General features: G+C 50.1%; 1 protein-coding gene across 2 annotated transcripts; it reads right to left on the bottom strand.

Annotated features, from left to right (window-relative positions):
* Positions 1-5,936: 5,936 nt before the first annotated feature.
* On the bottom strand, positions 5,937-14,103 carry ANKK1 (ankyrin repeat and kinase domain containing 1). 2 transcript variants are annotated; one of them, XM_032133969.1, is made up of 8 exons: positions 13,518-14,103; positions 11,417-11,711; positions 10,896-11,047; positions 10,131-10,180; positions 9,891-10,046; positions 9,549-9,667; positions 8,635-8,680; positions 5,937-8,311 (listed from the first exon to the last, which is right to left on the bottom strand). In XM_032133969.1, the coding sequence occupies exons 1-8, from the start codon at positions 13,703-13,705 to the stop codon at positions 6,975-6,977; spliced, it is 2,343 nt and encodes a 780-aa protein (XP_031989860.1). In that variant the 5' UTR covers positions 13,706-14,103; the 3' UTR covers positions 5,937-6,974. The 2 variants fall into 2 exon arrangements, with proteins under 2 accessions (XP_031989860.1, XP_031989859.1); XM_032133968.1 differs by lacking the exon at positions 13,518-14,103 and adding an exon at positions 12,910-13,084.
* Between the last annotated feature and the right edge of the window lie 878 nt (positions 14,104-14,981).

The raw sequence follows: 14,981 nt of genomic DNA, 5'->3' as shown, positions 1-14,981 counted from the left end.
GGCTTTTAATGCTGCACACTGGGAGAAAAATAAATCAGCAGAGTCCGAGTGTCCTCATGGCTGTTTCTGCTTCCTATCTGTATCCAGCTGCTCCATAAACCCTTCTGAACTGTGTGCAGGGCAGATGTAAAGGGCTGCAAACATCACCTGGGAGAAAATCAGGTCACAACCTCAGCCTTTGTCACTGCATCAAATGTTTCATAACAACCATTGTCAATATTTATTTAATAGTGCAGCCACAAAGCTGATTGTTCATTCAGGCCATGTGAAAAAAGCAAGAAAAGCCCAAACTGACATCAGCCAGAAATGTAATCTCGTCCCCAAGTGCTAACAGCAACACAGAGAATCTCTGAGCAGCTCCTGAGCGTGAGTTCAGAGAGTTCTGTCAGATCACCAGCTGGAAAATGTACAAAGCTTCAGAGGGAAACCCAGGAGCTGCAAATCTGATTGAACAAGACAGGTTATGAGCTGGGAGCTCGTCTGTGTGAAGAAATGGGCAGTCAGTGCCAGTCTAAACAAATATGTACATCTCTCTCTCTGAACACCTCCCTCCCCCCTGGGACAGCTCCAGTCAAAAACAAAAGTGACTTTGATCTGGCATAATTCTTCGAGTTTGCTAGGAAAAAAATCCCCCAGCAAGATGGCAAAGCGGCTGCTGTGGGTCCTGCAGAGGGACTTGGCATGGCAGTGACTGTGCTCACAGCGGGGCCAGCTCTGGGGGTGACAGGAACGTGGCATGACGAGCTCTGGGGAGTGAGGTAAACCCACCCTGGATCAAACCCACGGCGTGAGACGAGCCCATGACACGAAATGGTGATGATTCCGTGATATTAAAGAGCTAAACTCCTGCCTCTGCCTCCCTCTGGGCCGTGGGCTGTGTTCCCTGCCAGGGAATCGCTGGGATAATGATGAAGAATGTGAGGGTTTGACCCAGAACAGAAGTGGGAATGGGCCCCAGAAGCCGACCCCACTGAGGGGGCTGGCTGAGAGCAGAGACAGCGGGGAAATGTTGGTGCCTTTGTGTCACTGAACACCCACCTGGCACCGCTCTGCTCTGACTGCCAGTGCAGGAGCAGGGGCTCAGCCTCTGCAGGCTGCAGCCTGGGTGCCAAAGTCACACCAAATTAACCTCGGGGACGCAGATTTATGATTGAATTATTGCGGCTGGCATTTTTCTGCGCTGCAGTAATTGAGTTTGTGCGTGTTCCCAGCTGGTGGCAGATGCTCCGGGTCACATTCCTTCATCATGTTTACATCAAAATGCCTACCTGGAGCTTGCTGGGAGGGCAGATTATGCAGGCAGTGATTTGCTGGGGCTCAGGTAGTGCCTGGTAACCTGTTTAGCTCTGCCTTTGTGTCTGAGCCCCCCTAGCAAAGGGAATATTCAGCTCCTTGGCAGTTCCAGGTTGTCTGGGAAGGAACACGTCTGATTGCCTTTGTGATAAACAAGCCCTAAATCACTTCAAAGTTGAGGCCAGAATCACTGGGGAAGATTACAGACAGTGAAATAGTAGGGACTGGAAAGTGATTCAGAGATACCAGGGAAAATCACAGTAAATTCTACCTCCTTCTTAATTAAAAAAAAAAGCAAAAGGAAGTTTTCCATGAGCAGACTGAGATGCTGCTCTCCACCCAGCCAGCCTGACAGAGCTGGGAACAGGCATTTAAACCCCAAAGCCTTGGGGGAAAGCTGTCACCCTGTGGGTGACGTCCCAGGGGGTTCATCCCAGCACATCCTTGTGCTGCAGGGGAAGGCAGAAGTGTGTTTAGGGAGGAGGAGCTGCATGGGGCTGCACGAGCTCGCTGACGGGTTTAACTCATTGGCAGGAAAGCTGGTTTTGCAGCAAGGCTCATCCTCCAGCTGCCTAAGTATCCAAAATTCTCAAATCCATGCTGATGTTTGAGGCACCATTTGAAATTTCCCCCTCAGACTACAAACACGGTGAGGCCAAGGCATGGCCCAGATTTTCCAAGTGAATTCCAGGGCTGGGCACCCTGCTGTCCTAGATGGGCTCTGAAAAAGGTTGGAAAATGTGATCTTGGAGGTCTTTCCCAACATTAATGATTCCGTGGGGCCAAGGAGATGCAGCAGCAAGCCCCACGAGCTGCTCCCAGACTCCCAAAATGACCTCAAAAGCAGCACTTTCCAAGCTCACCAGATTTCTGAGGTATTCCGCTTTTTCTGTTTTTTTCTCTTTCCCTCATGGTGGTTGTTGATTTTTCCCTGTCACTTTTTAATGTCTGAGTGGGCTCATGTCCTGTGGCATTTTCCAGCATTCCCTGGAGCAGAACACGACCGTGCTCAGCCAAAAGGAGCAACACATTGGGCAGCAAACAGCCCTCAGCTCTCCCGAGAGAAATCCTGCTGGGGGTTACAAAACAAGGACTTAAACAAAATAAAGGCAGGGCAGCCTCAGCAAAACCTTTTGGCAGACTGGAGTCTTTTCCAAGGCGAGAAAATTAATTCCCTGAACTCCTCATAAGGATTTTTTCCTGCTTGGAGCAGATATTAAGAGTTTGCCCAAAGAACAGCAATAAAATCTTGCTGGTGGTAAGAACACTGCTCTGCCTTGCTGAGGAACAGGCTGGTGCTGAAGAGCAGTGAAAGTGCCATGGAACGAGGCCAGAAATGCCCCAAACCTCAATTCTGTCAAAGCTGAATTTTTTCAGTGTCCACAATGTTTCTCTTTTATTTCTAAAGTAATAGCCCTGCAGCACAGCAGCAAACAAAGGCTCATTTTAGCCCTTATTGCAGCTAATTACTGCACCCCCTGATTGCTGACCCTGCCTAATGCTCCTTTCTGGAATTGCTCCAGATGGACTTGGAGTCTTTAATGGGATATTTTCTAACCAGCGAGGCTGGTGGGGGTTATTTATTTATTTTTATTCAGAAGAAATTCCCTCCAGGACGGGGGGTTCAGTCACATTCTCTGGGTTTTCTCTGGGATGATTTGGAAGTGATCTCTGATATTTTTTTTAAGGGAAATTCAGAGCAATGTGTTCCAGGGATGGTTTTCTGTTCCTCCCAGCACGCTGCTGCCACTCCTTGCCACAAAAAGAGCTCTTCAGACTTACAGATTCCGTGATTCCATGACCTCCCAAACCCAGGCTGAGCAGCAGATTCATGGCTCTCAACCTCTGAGGTGCCCTGTTGTTCTTACAGGAGGGATATAAATATTTTCCTGGGCTTTGTTTGGGTACAAAAGATTTTTCCCAAGGCCACAGAGGGTGTGAGGAGCACTGAAGTGCCAAAAGGAGAGCCTGAACTGTGGAATCTCCTCCCCAAACTGCCCCCACAGAGCTGAACTCCACCTCTCACCTCCAAGAACCTCAGGCTTTAAAAACAATCACTTTTGGGCTTGGGTTTGTGGGGATTTTTTCCCAAATAAGAGAACGAGGCCAGTAGCAAATTGCACAAGAGAAGGGTTTCCTGCTGTGCTCTGAGCCAGAAGAGAGGAAAGCAGCAGCTGATCAAAAGATGTTGAACTTGCTGGGGATGAGATGCCTGCTAGGAGGAAACAGCAAGTGCTCCTTGATTCCCAGTCAGGCCCCTTTTCCCCATTATTCTAATGGAAGTGGAGCTCACACCTGCGTGCACTGATAGAACTGGGTGGGGAGCTGCTTTCTGAAGTGACAGCGTGGTTTGATTTCAAAGCAAGGGGACAAAACCCCTCCCCGGAGCTGGGGAGTAGCGCAGGGAAGGGCTGGGTAGCCCGGGCAGGGAGCAGCCCGAGCAGGGCAATTCTGCCAGGCTGTGGAAAGGCTGAGAGGAGCCAGGCACGTCTCACACTGACGTCTGACACAGCACAGAGCCTACAACCACCTCCTTGCAAGGAAAAGAAACACAGAATTCACTATTCCTTCTTACATTAAAATCACTCCCTCCTACATTCACATCATTGCTGTCAGAAACATCTTGATTTTCCACACCGAAGGGGCTATGGAAAAAAACAAGCATTTCTGCTAAAAATAAGGGTTTCTTTTTCCCCACAAGCTGTATTTATTCAGATCTCCTTTCCTCTAAAACGCAGCATTATTTTAATTTTAATTTAATCCCGTATCTGCATAATTGCAGCACTGCCAAACAAACAAATCACAGTCACTGGGAAGCAGGAGCAATGCAAAACGTGGATTTAACTGACTTCATTTCCAAACATTTTCCTGTGAACATTCCCCCACAGAAGAGCTGCACTTCTCACTGAGATGTCCACGTTTTGATCACGACAAGCATCTCCCCTTCAAACAAATTTTACATCAGAAAATTTATATTATAGTCAGATCCCGCATTGAGAGCACTTAGGAAATCAATCCAGCCCCAGCTTTCACCCCTTGTGAAACCATCCCCTGGTTCTGGTGATTTATTTGCTCTGAGTTTCTTTGTCTGCTGTTTGTGGAGAACACCGGGTCTTAAAAGTCACACCCTGTGTCTTAAAAGTCACATCCATTTCCCATGGATGTCTTGGATAGAAATGATGGAAAGGGAACGCGGGCAGCCCAGATGACACCCCAGGATTTACAGAGCACGGGGTGACTCCAGCAGGGATCAGGGGGTGCAATGACATCAGCTTTAAGGGACCTTAAATTTCCCCCTCCAATTTTCCATCTTAACCAAGGGACCAACCCAAACCATCCTGGGATTCTCTGAGGGTTTTGAAGGGAAATTGATTTGAAAATATCCTCGTGGTTCAGGCTCTCTGGAACTGCTACAGCACAGAGAAGTTCAGGGCAGCACTCCAGAGTCATTCCACAGAATTCCCTGGCAAAATCAGCCACACCACCCTGCTCACCCAAGCAGCTCTGGGTACCTTAAAAACACAATTTTTGAGGCATAAAGGTCAATGATTTTGATCTTTTTGAATCCAAACAAGCTGTTCAGGAGGTTTCTGGCCTGCTGCTGCTCCCATGCCCTGCCAGGAGCTGCCTTGGCTGTGAACTTTGGCAGCCCTTGGGTAAGAACATGAGATAATCAGCAGCAGATTTATCAGCAGGGACAAAAGACTGAAATGGAGTTGAAAAAGGGGGAAAAAAAAAGTGGGGGGATGGAGATCTACGAATAATTTTAGAAATAAGCTGCAAGTTGCACAGTCACAAAGCGGAGGCTGGAATGCACTTTTCCAGAGTTTGTAAAGACTCATTTAATTTCTATAGAAACTGAGCAGCAAACAGGTAATTTTCTCTGCAAATTGCTTCTATCACCTCTGGAATGCTTTGCAAGAGCAATGTATTTCCCTCGTGTCTTCTTAATCCCCTGTTATTTTCATTATAAATTTAATTAAGCTCTTGTAGAGAACATTTCATGACATAAGAGCTGAGTTTTGTTTTTCTGCTGCAGCGGGGACAGAAAGGAGCTGCTGAATTATGTGGCAATTGGATTGCTTTTTTTCTGGGTAAATATTTCAAATGACACCAAGCAGGGGAGACATTTGCTGAATCAATACAGCTGAAGCTGAGGGAAGGAGCTGCACAGGAAGGACTGAGCATCCCAAGAATTCTTTCCAGCCAGGCCTCTCCTCCTTGGGCAAAATTAGGGAGCATTAAGAGCAGGTAAATCAGGGAAATGCCAGGCTTTTAATGCCCCACACAGCTGGGGAAAGGAAGGAAGGAAACTGAGGAGATGCTGGCACAGAGGATGGGAATTCACTCCGTGTTATTTGATGGGCACAAGCTACACAGATCCTTCACTGCAGTTACAGCAGCCTCTAATCCCACCCTGAACATTCCCTTTCCTTCTCCAGCCCTTTGAAAACCTGCATCATAAATCAGTATTTTCCTGCTGTCTCTCTGTTTCCATTCTTGAGGAATTTCTGTATACACCAAGCTTTTTTTTTTGGGTGGTTGCAGAAAAAGGTCCATTTTTTACACTCCCTGCAACCCAAAATGTCACCAACATTTCACTTCATAACCTGCCCAGCTCCTCACTTCACCAATGGCAAATGTTAAAAATGAATCATTTTATTACAATTTATTTTAAATGGTATCTAAAAGCTTTGGTGTCAAAGCATCGTGAAAAACTGGGTTTGAATCAAATACACATCAATTCTTTAACTTAACATAAAATGAAAATTAAATTGGTAGAGGTTGAGCTGTTTAACCCCTCTTTTTAACCCGTTTAATCTCATGTTATCAGGCAATAACAGCTCCCCTGCAGAGCTGGGGGTGTTTGTTTCTATTTCAGCCTCTTCCCAGCTCAGGTCATCATCCCACCAGGCACGTTTGGGAACGCTCAGGAGCCACAACGGGATTGCCAGAGCTGCACACAAGCGCTGCTCACTGTCACAAAGGAATCAAATCCACCAAGAAGATGTTTTTCACAGGAGGGATCAAGCTCTGGAACATCTTCCTGAAGGAAACCAGGAATTATTTCCCACGAGAGACACGACTCAAACCTTGGCCTGCAAACAGCCAGATCTCATGTGGGATTATTCTGGAATTTCTTTTCCCTGTGCTGCATCCATTTCAATACTCTCTACCAGTGATTTTTCCTTCCTTCCTTGTTTTATTTGATTCTTGTTACAGAAAGGAGATGTCAGGAAATCTGACACATTGCTGTGCCAGCAGCAGGTGAGAATCTCACGATTCAATTCCCACCTGTGCCAGGACCACTTTACACCAATTTTCTCTGTAGGAAAACATGGAATAAAAGCAATAAAACCTGTGGAAGATGTGGGCATGTGCTGTGCACAGCTTCAGCACTGCCTGTGTGAACAGGGAGTGCATAAATCCCTGCACAGGAAGGATTCAATAGGAAAGCACTGCCTAAAGTATCACCAAGCCAAAATGTTCTACGAGCTTGGAAAAGAACTTGTCATCAAATAACTTCATTTTCTTTTACTCTCTTAAGTGTTTATCCTTAAAACCTTCCATTTAAAAAGGGGAAATATTTTCCTGTAATCAGCAGGTGACAGGACAAGATGCTTTAAGGCATCACACCTGACGTGGGAAAGCTCAAGCTGTAAATTCCAGAGCTGATGAATTTACAAATCTGTCCTTCCTGGGATAAGTCTGGGTCTTGGAATCTTGGCATCATTCAGAGTCCTGTTCCCAGGTTTGTTCTCCTTGCCCTGGAGCAGGGTGATGATGTTCTCCCGCTGGTGCCTCACTGCCAGCTGCAGGGCCGTGCACCCGGTGATGTCCTCCACGTCCAGCAGAGCCCCTGCCTTGAGCAGGGTCTTGATGATGGCCATGTTGCCCTTGAGGACGGCGAGGTGCAGCGGTGTCCAGCCCACCTTGTTCCTGGCGTTGACGTCGGCCTGGCACTCCAGGAGGTTGATGACGCTGAGGAAGGAGCCCCTGAGCACTGCGAAGTGCAGGGGGGCCCAGTGGGACCTCTCGGCCGTGTTGGGGTCGGCCCCGCAGCGCAGCAGCTCGCTGACCACCGGCTCGTCCCCGTAGCGCGTGGCCAGGTGCAGGGGGGTCCAGTCCATGCTGCCCTTGGCGTCCAGCCGGGCGCGGCTGCCCTTCAGCAGCCGGATGATCTCAATGTGCCCCTTGAAGGAGGCCAGGTGCAGGGGGGTCCAGCCTTTGTCCGTCCTCAGCTCCACGTTGGCCCCGTATTTGATGAGTTTCTCGCAGATCAGGTACTTGCCCCTCACCACGGCCAGGTGCAGGGCGCTGTAGTGGTTCTGGTCCAGGCTGTTGACAGAGATCCCGTTCTTCAGCAGATAATGCACCACCCTGAACTTGCCCCTCTCCACAGCCACGTGCAGCGGGGTCCTGAGGTTCTTCTGCTTCCTCTCCAGGTCGGCTCCCTGGCTGGCCAGCAGCTTGACCAGGCCGACGTGCCCGAAGCAGGCGGCCACGTGCAGGGCGGTCTTGCCGTCCACCTCCTGCGTGTTGGAGTCGGCCTGGCGGGACAGCAGCACCCGCGCCACGTTCTCGAAGTTGTTCTGGGCCGCCAGGTGCAGCGGGGTCCAGCCGTCGTGCTCCTGGGCGTTGACGCGGGCCTGGTGGTCCAGCAGTAGCCGCACGGTCCTGTCGTCGCCGTGCTGGGCGGCAAAGTGCAGCGGGGTCCAGCCGTCCTCGTCGGGCGCGTTGACATCGGCCCCGTGCTCGATGAGGATGGAGCAGATCTCCGGGAGCCGCCTCTGCACGGCCATGAGCAGCGGGGTGCAGCCGCAGCCCGCCGGGCTGTTCACGCTGGCCCTGCAGCTCAGCAGGAAGCGCACCTTGCCCACGTTGCCCTGCATCACCATGAGGTGCAGCAGGGTCAGGCCGTTCTCGTGCATCCTGCAGAGCTCCTCGGGCACCATCTCCTCGGGGCTCCCAGCCTCCCTGCACGGAGGTGGGACAGGAACCTCCTGGTTATCCTTTCCTAAAGGCAGGGACACAAAATGGGAGAAAAAAGAGTGAAACAGAGTGGAAAACTCCCAAGAAGGAAGGGAGAGCATGTGACTCCTGATAGAATGACATGAAATAAAGTCATTTGAGAGACAAGGAATATAAAATAAGGCCAGACATGCAGTGGGATATTTGGCCTCTCCCTCACAGTATCTATTTCCTGTATAGTTCATTTTCCTTAACTCAAAATGTCACCCATGTGGAGAACCTTATGAGCCACATCCTACAAAAAAAACAGACAATTTTTGTAGCTTCCCCTGCTTTAATTTTCAATTATGAAGTCAGTCCCCTACTTACCCCCACTCCTGGTGTCTCGGGGGAAGGTGAACTCCTCTTTGTCACTCTTGTTTTCAGAAAGGGGGAAAGAAAAAGGGTAAGACAAAGTGTTTATTTGCATCCTGTAATGTTTGCACAAAGTTCTTTGCTGCTGCTCTGCAGTTTTGTGTCATCATTTGAGAGTTTTTTATCCAATCCGATTTTTGCACCCAAAACTCAGCTGAGCAAATCATGACACAACAGGAATGGAGGAGCCTGAAGACGATCTCTGGATATCCATGAGCTTTTCCTCCTCATGCTCATTTGCTCCCAAATGCACACATATTCTGCTTCCTGACTGCACAGCAGCATCCCAAAATGATTTCCTTTGTTGTTTAGGGACCCCCAAGCCCCCACCTCTTCAGGCCTCTGTTTGCTTGCACAGCTTGGCAAAACCCCCTAAATACCAATAATTCCCAACTCCTATTTCTCCCTGTTTTCTGGGCACAGTTACTCCAGTGGCTGGGATTACACTGTGACTAGCCAGAAGCCTGATTTTTTTTCTTAGCCAGAGAAACACGGGGATTTGAAACTATTTTTTTAATTTCTGTGAGAGTTGTTCAGACTGGAACATCCTCAGTTCTGTGCCATGAGCAGAACCCCTGTGATTCTGTGTTTGCTTGTGTTTCTCTCAGTCTCTGAGGCCACCATGATAAACCCACTTCACCTGAGCAGGTCTGGAAAAGGGTTTTCCTCTCGGACTATTTAGTGCATTTGTTAATTAATTTGCAAGAGTTTTTTATCCCCATAAATGAATTACAGAGGCACAACCTGTGCAGACACACCCTGCAAAGGTGCTGATGTGCACCTCTGAGAGGGGAAACAGCCTCAGGATCTGTAAGAACAAGGAGAAGACTCAGTGGAACTTCCTGAGGGGTGCTGGGGGTTCTCCTGACCTGCTGGCTCCTGGAGATGGCCGGTTTGTGGGACATCTTCCTGACAAGGCGCTCGTTCTCCGGGTCCAGCACCAGGCTCTGGATCAGTGCCAGCAGCACATCTGTCTCCACAGGGATATCTGCCAGGGCAGAGCAGTTCAGCTGTGCAGGCTGCCCCGGGGTCCAGAGCCAGGCAGGACCCACGTGACAAGGAAGGGAAAAGGGATGAAGGGGATGTGTGACAGCAAAAGGGCACCAAGCTGTTAAATCTTGGAGATATAGCTGGGAAAACTACACATAAACTTATCCCCTGCTTGTCAAGCCATGGCGCTGACCCTTGGCTAATCCACATCCCAGTCCCACCTGCAAAGCTTGGCCTCTGCTTGGGGTCTTGGTCCCAGCACCTCTTCATCAGGTCGACCATCTGGTGGCACTCCCCGGGCCAGTCGTCCCTGACGAGCTCCAGCCCCGGCCTCTTGCCCGCTGCCACCTTCACTATGATGGCCATCATGTTGGCCCCTGGAAGAAACCAGCACACTCTGGGTGTTCTCCTTGGGAAAACGGCTGGAATAAACATTCCAGGGGTGCAGGGCTCGTGTTTACCTGCGTAAGGTTTCTTCTGCATAAGGACCTCCCAGATGACGATCCCGAAGCTGCAGGAGAGCAGAGACCGTGAGCACTTGGGCATTAAATGCACTTACTGCTTCTGCTTCTTGAGAAACGGGAAAACCAGCAAGGAAGTTCTTCAGGAGGGAAGGATTTCAACCCCCAGGCCAAAAAAATCAGGCCTTATGATTCTGCCTCATATGTCTCTCTTAAGAGTGGGGTCATCACACTCCAAAGGGTCTGTGCAGTGAATGAGTGACTTGGAGCCTTTCCTGTCAAAGTCAGGCTCTCAGTGCCTTTTTTCCACTTTATTCACATTGGGGTTTAGAGCCCTGGGAACTGCAAGTTCCTGTGGCCATGCAAATCTCCCTCTCCCTCTTGCCTTGGGTCACTCTGTGCCGTAGAGGCCAGGGAGCTGAGGGCTTTCCAGACACAGACATGGAGCTCCTGTGAATGTGCTGCAAAGCTCTTTGCCCAAAAGGAAAAAAGCCAAGTTGAAATTTCTCTGCCCATTCCTGACCAAAATGAAGCTGAACACTGAGGCTGATAAGCCAGTATTGAGGTTGTTTTAAACCCAGAATGAATCTCAGCAGTGACTGGGATGAAAGAGCAGCACTGGCTGTTCTGGGCTCTGATCTCAGTCATTTTTATAAGAACTCACAGCAACAAAACAGGGTGTGATGGCACCTGGCAGTGTTGCAGCTCCCCTGGCTGTGTGTAAGAGCCTGGGGACACCCCTGGGCGCCCCGTGGCAGCCCTCACCTGTACACATCGTACTTGATCCCCGGGGGTTTGCTGTTCTGCAGGAACATTTCGGGGGGGATGTAGCTCAGAGTGCCCCTCAGAGCTGAGCTCTCGATGTACTGCATCCTGCTGGATTGCTCCATCCACTTGGACAGCCCAAAGTCCGAGATCTGCAAGCAGAAACAGGGAAAGTGCCCCAAAATGTGTGCTCACACTCGTCCCTCCTCCTGTCACCTGGACATCCTCCCATCCTTTGGGGTCAGGGACAGGAGAAGGTGCCCAGCAGCTGGAACCTGACAAAACCCTGACAATTTGCAGCCACTGAGTCCAGTTGGAGCCTTAAATTCCCAGTGCTGGCCCAGATTCCCTGTATGATCTTGAGAACACCATGTAATTTGTACACCAGCTACTTCTTAAAAGCCCCACAGGTCAATCTTTCACGGAATGTTCCTGAAGAACCTGATTTACTGGGATACTCGTTTGGCAAAAAGAACCTCTCCCTTATTTGAGAAATAACGAACCCAGCACTAAGGCCATACCTTGACGTGCATATTCCCATCCAGGAGGACGTTCCCTGGCTTCAGATCCAAGTGCAGCAGAGGAGGGCTCATGCTGTGCAGGAAATTCATGGCCAAGCCCATCTCATGGATCACCCGGAATTTCAGCTGCCAGGACATTCTGTGAGTGGGAAGGATCCTCTCCAAGGACCCCCTGGCCATATATTCCATCACTATCCCCAGAGGGCTGTTGCACACCCCGTAGATGGTGACGATGTGCTGGAATTTGATTTTCTCCATCTTGCTTGCCTCCTCCATTAGACAGTTCATGCTGGTCCTGGAAAAACGAAAACAAAACCCAAAAAATACAGTGGAAGCAAGAAATTTTATCAGTTGATTCACAGGCTCAGTAACTCTGTAGTAACTCAGTGATACCCAGCCTTTCTGAGCACTGCCTACCCCAAAAACGTTCATCCCAATTTCCCCTTGAGTTGATGATAATGGTGCCACACAGTGATCCTCTGCAGACTAAAATCTGACATAGAAGGTCTTGTGACTTCCCAAAATGAGCTGAGGTTTATTTGGGCAAAATCAGCCACCACAAGGAAAGAGATGAAAAACTTGCACTTATTTCGGTCCTTAGCAGGCCTCCAGTGACCACAGAGAGCCTGTGCTTGTCACACTCTGGTGAAATGGCTTTAAACTGCCAGAGGGCAGGGGCAGCTGGGATACTGGGGAAGAATCCTTCCCTGTGAATGTGGTGAGGGGCTGGGCTGGAATTCCCAGAGGCTGCTCCATCCCTGGCAGTGCCCAAGGCCAGGCTGGAGCAGCCTGGGACAGTGCAAGGTGGCCCTGCCCATGGCAGGGGGTGGCACTGGATGAGCTTTAAGATCCCTCCCAACCCAAACCACTCTGTGAGTCCATGAAATTCCCGGTGTTCCCCTGGCAGCAGGATGCCAGGAGCAGGCACAGCCCCGTGTCACGCCTTGGCCATTCCTGCAGCTCCACCTGTGCCTGCAGCCCTCTGTCCCTGGGCACTGTGACTCTGCTCCCAGGGGGAACCCAGGCACGTCTGCTCCTCGCTGCCAGCTCTGGCAAACTGGTTCTCCAAAGTTTCACCCTTCCCGACCTGCTGAACGGGTTTGGGGTGCCCGGAGCGCTCCGGAAGCAGCCAAGCAGCAAAGTGCCAGGAGTGCCTTTAAAAAGCACACCCTGGGAACGGAGCTGAGCTGCCAACAATTAGGCCAGGCCATTAATTGATCTAAAATGGTTCAGCCAAGCAAAATCTTCTGCCAGACTTCCTCTGGCAGGCTCCTCACAGTGAGACCTCCCCGTGGGCTGAGGAATCTCAGGTATTTTACTACAATTGGTAAGACACAGAAGTAAAACTGATTAATTTGACTCTTTTTTTTCCTCCCCCAAACAAGAACAAAATGCAAATATAATATCTGCAGAGCAAACTGAGGACAGTCACTGCTCAGCCTGAGCTCAGTTGTTATCAGTAACAAGAAATCACACAAGTGTGAGATTTTTACCCAGGCAGGATCCTTCCAAGTTGAATGGAGCGAAATTTTAAATTAAATAACTTCATCAATGCAGTTGTTTCTCCATCAGCTCTGGCTGTATTGGATGTTTTATCAGCAGTGGTTGTGATTACCTGGCCCTGCTCCATCTCCAGACCCAAGGTGGGCACCAGAAGGGTCTCTGCAAGGTGAGAGACAGAGCAAGAAGTCGAGAGGAGCAGGTGCTCCATGGAGAGGAAAGAGATGTCTGGAGGCTACGGGAGCAGGGCAGTAAAACCAGCTGTAAATCCTCTGCCCCTCATCTCTAAACCTGGTGATTTGGGTGATTAATTCAGTGTGATTGATACACATCAGCCCCAATGGGCAGTGAAAGCTGCAAGTAAGTCACCAGGCTGCTTTTATGCATGTTTGAGATGCTGCCCTCAGCCCCAGATGTCAGCCCTTGTTCCTTGTGTCCCTTTGCACATCCACACACGAAACAGGGAAAGGCAGCACTCCACACCCTTTTCCCACTCCCTTTGGGTGCCAAACCCTCGACTTTCCCTTTCCCTGAGTTTTAACCCCAAGTCCATCCAGCTGGGATGGCCAGTGAGGAGTGGAGCAGAGCAGAGCAGGGTTACCTGTCCGTGCTGGAGTCCTGCAGCAGGTACGGGGAGCACTTCACTGCATAGACCGTCCTCCACCTCCTGTGCTTCACCTGGTACACGTGGCCAAAGCCTCCGCTGGCCACTCGGACCCAGTCATCCTCGAAATCCTCCTTGTTGAACACGGTCAGGCTGCCCAGCTGCCGGCCCCGCTCCGCACTCATGGCACAGCAGGCACAGCCCGGCTGCTCCTCCTGCCTGGCTGCTGGCAGGAGGCACAGAGGAGCTCAGGCTGCCCTGCCCTGCCCGAGAAGGTGGGAATTCACCTGAGGGGAGCCCTGTCAGCTGCTTCCAAGAGGTGGATCCTCAGTGTCGCCGCGTTCAGTTCACACAGGAGCTGCATTAATTCCAGCCTGGGAATGTGGCTCTGCTCTCTCCTCTCCAGCGCTGGGTGGGCAAATCCTCAAAGAATTCCAGGTGGAAAATGGTGCAAACAACAACCCTTTAGTGGTTGCTGAGGATGGGATTCCTCACCTGAGGCATCTGAACAGCCTGGGGGAAAGGGAGGTGGGGAAGTGGGGCTGGGTGATGCTTGAAGGGAACAGAGAAATGCACGAGGCTCCTGTGCAGAACTGTACATGAGAGAGGTGGGAAACATTCTAGAAAGATGAACAGAGGAAAAAAATAAAACCCCAGAAGTAGCTGGATGGAGAGGTAGAAAACACTCTAGAAAGATAAAGAACAGAAAAAAAACCCAAACAACCAGAACTAGCACATGAGTGCATGAGCCTGAGAAAATACCTCAGCAGAAATACCAGAAATGTGGTAAACCAGAGCAGTCCCCTCAGGGATAAAATAAAATCTGCTGTCAAATCCCTGGAAAAGGGTGTTTGGAGGAACTAAGGATGGTCAGAGCAGTTCAACCCTCCCCGTGTGAGCACCAGGAGCAGCACCCACACCTTCAGCTGTAAAAAGGTTTAAAGACACTTGTCTGGGTCTTGTGAATTTGTGTCTTTAATGCCTCAGCTCTCTCTGGAGGTAACTCTGTCAAAAACGAGGTGGTGCTGCTTTCCTCAGTGCTACTGCAATACAAATAATAATTAGCACTGCTGCAGGGTAATTGTCTCACTGCCAGTAACCTTGACTTGGGATTTTTAGTTCTGCAGCAGAATCTTGAAGAAAACCTTGGAGGAAGCCTGACTCAGGTGGAAATGTGAGTTACTTCTGTTACACTGACACGAGGTGCCTCAGCAGTGGACTCCCTTCTTTTAAGGAAAGAAGAAAAGGGAAAAAAGCCAGCCAGGCTCTGCAGCCTTTTAGGGAGAAAAAAACCCCATTAGAACCTGATTGTTGCCAATGCCCTGGCACTCCCTGGGAGCTGCCCACCAGCAGTGATGCCCTGCTCCCCTCCACGCCCACCTGCCAAACACTGTTTTGGAGCTGAGGACAAGCACAACAGGGCCCCATTCCCTCAGGTTCAGGCACAGACAAGACAAACAC

The sequence above is a fragment of the Corvus moneduloides genome, chromosome 25 (assembly GCF_009650955.1).
Source record: "Corvus moneduloides isolate bCorMon1 chromosome 25, bCorMon1.pri, whole genome shotgun sequence".
NCBI classification, from domain to species: domain Eukaryota; kingdom Metazoa; phylum Chordata; class Aves; order Passeriformes; family Corvidae; genus Corvus; species Corvus moneduloides.
This window is presented reverse-complemented; position numbering and strand designations above follow the sequence as displayed.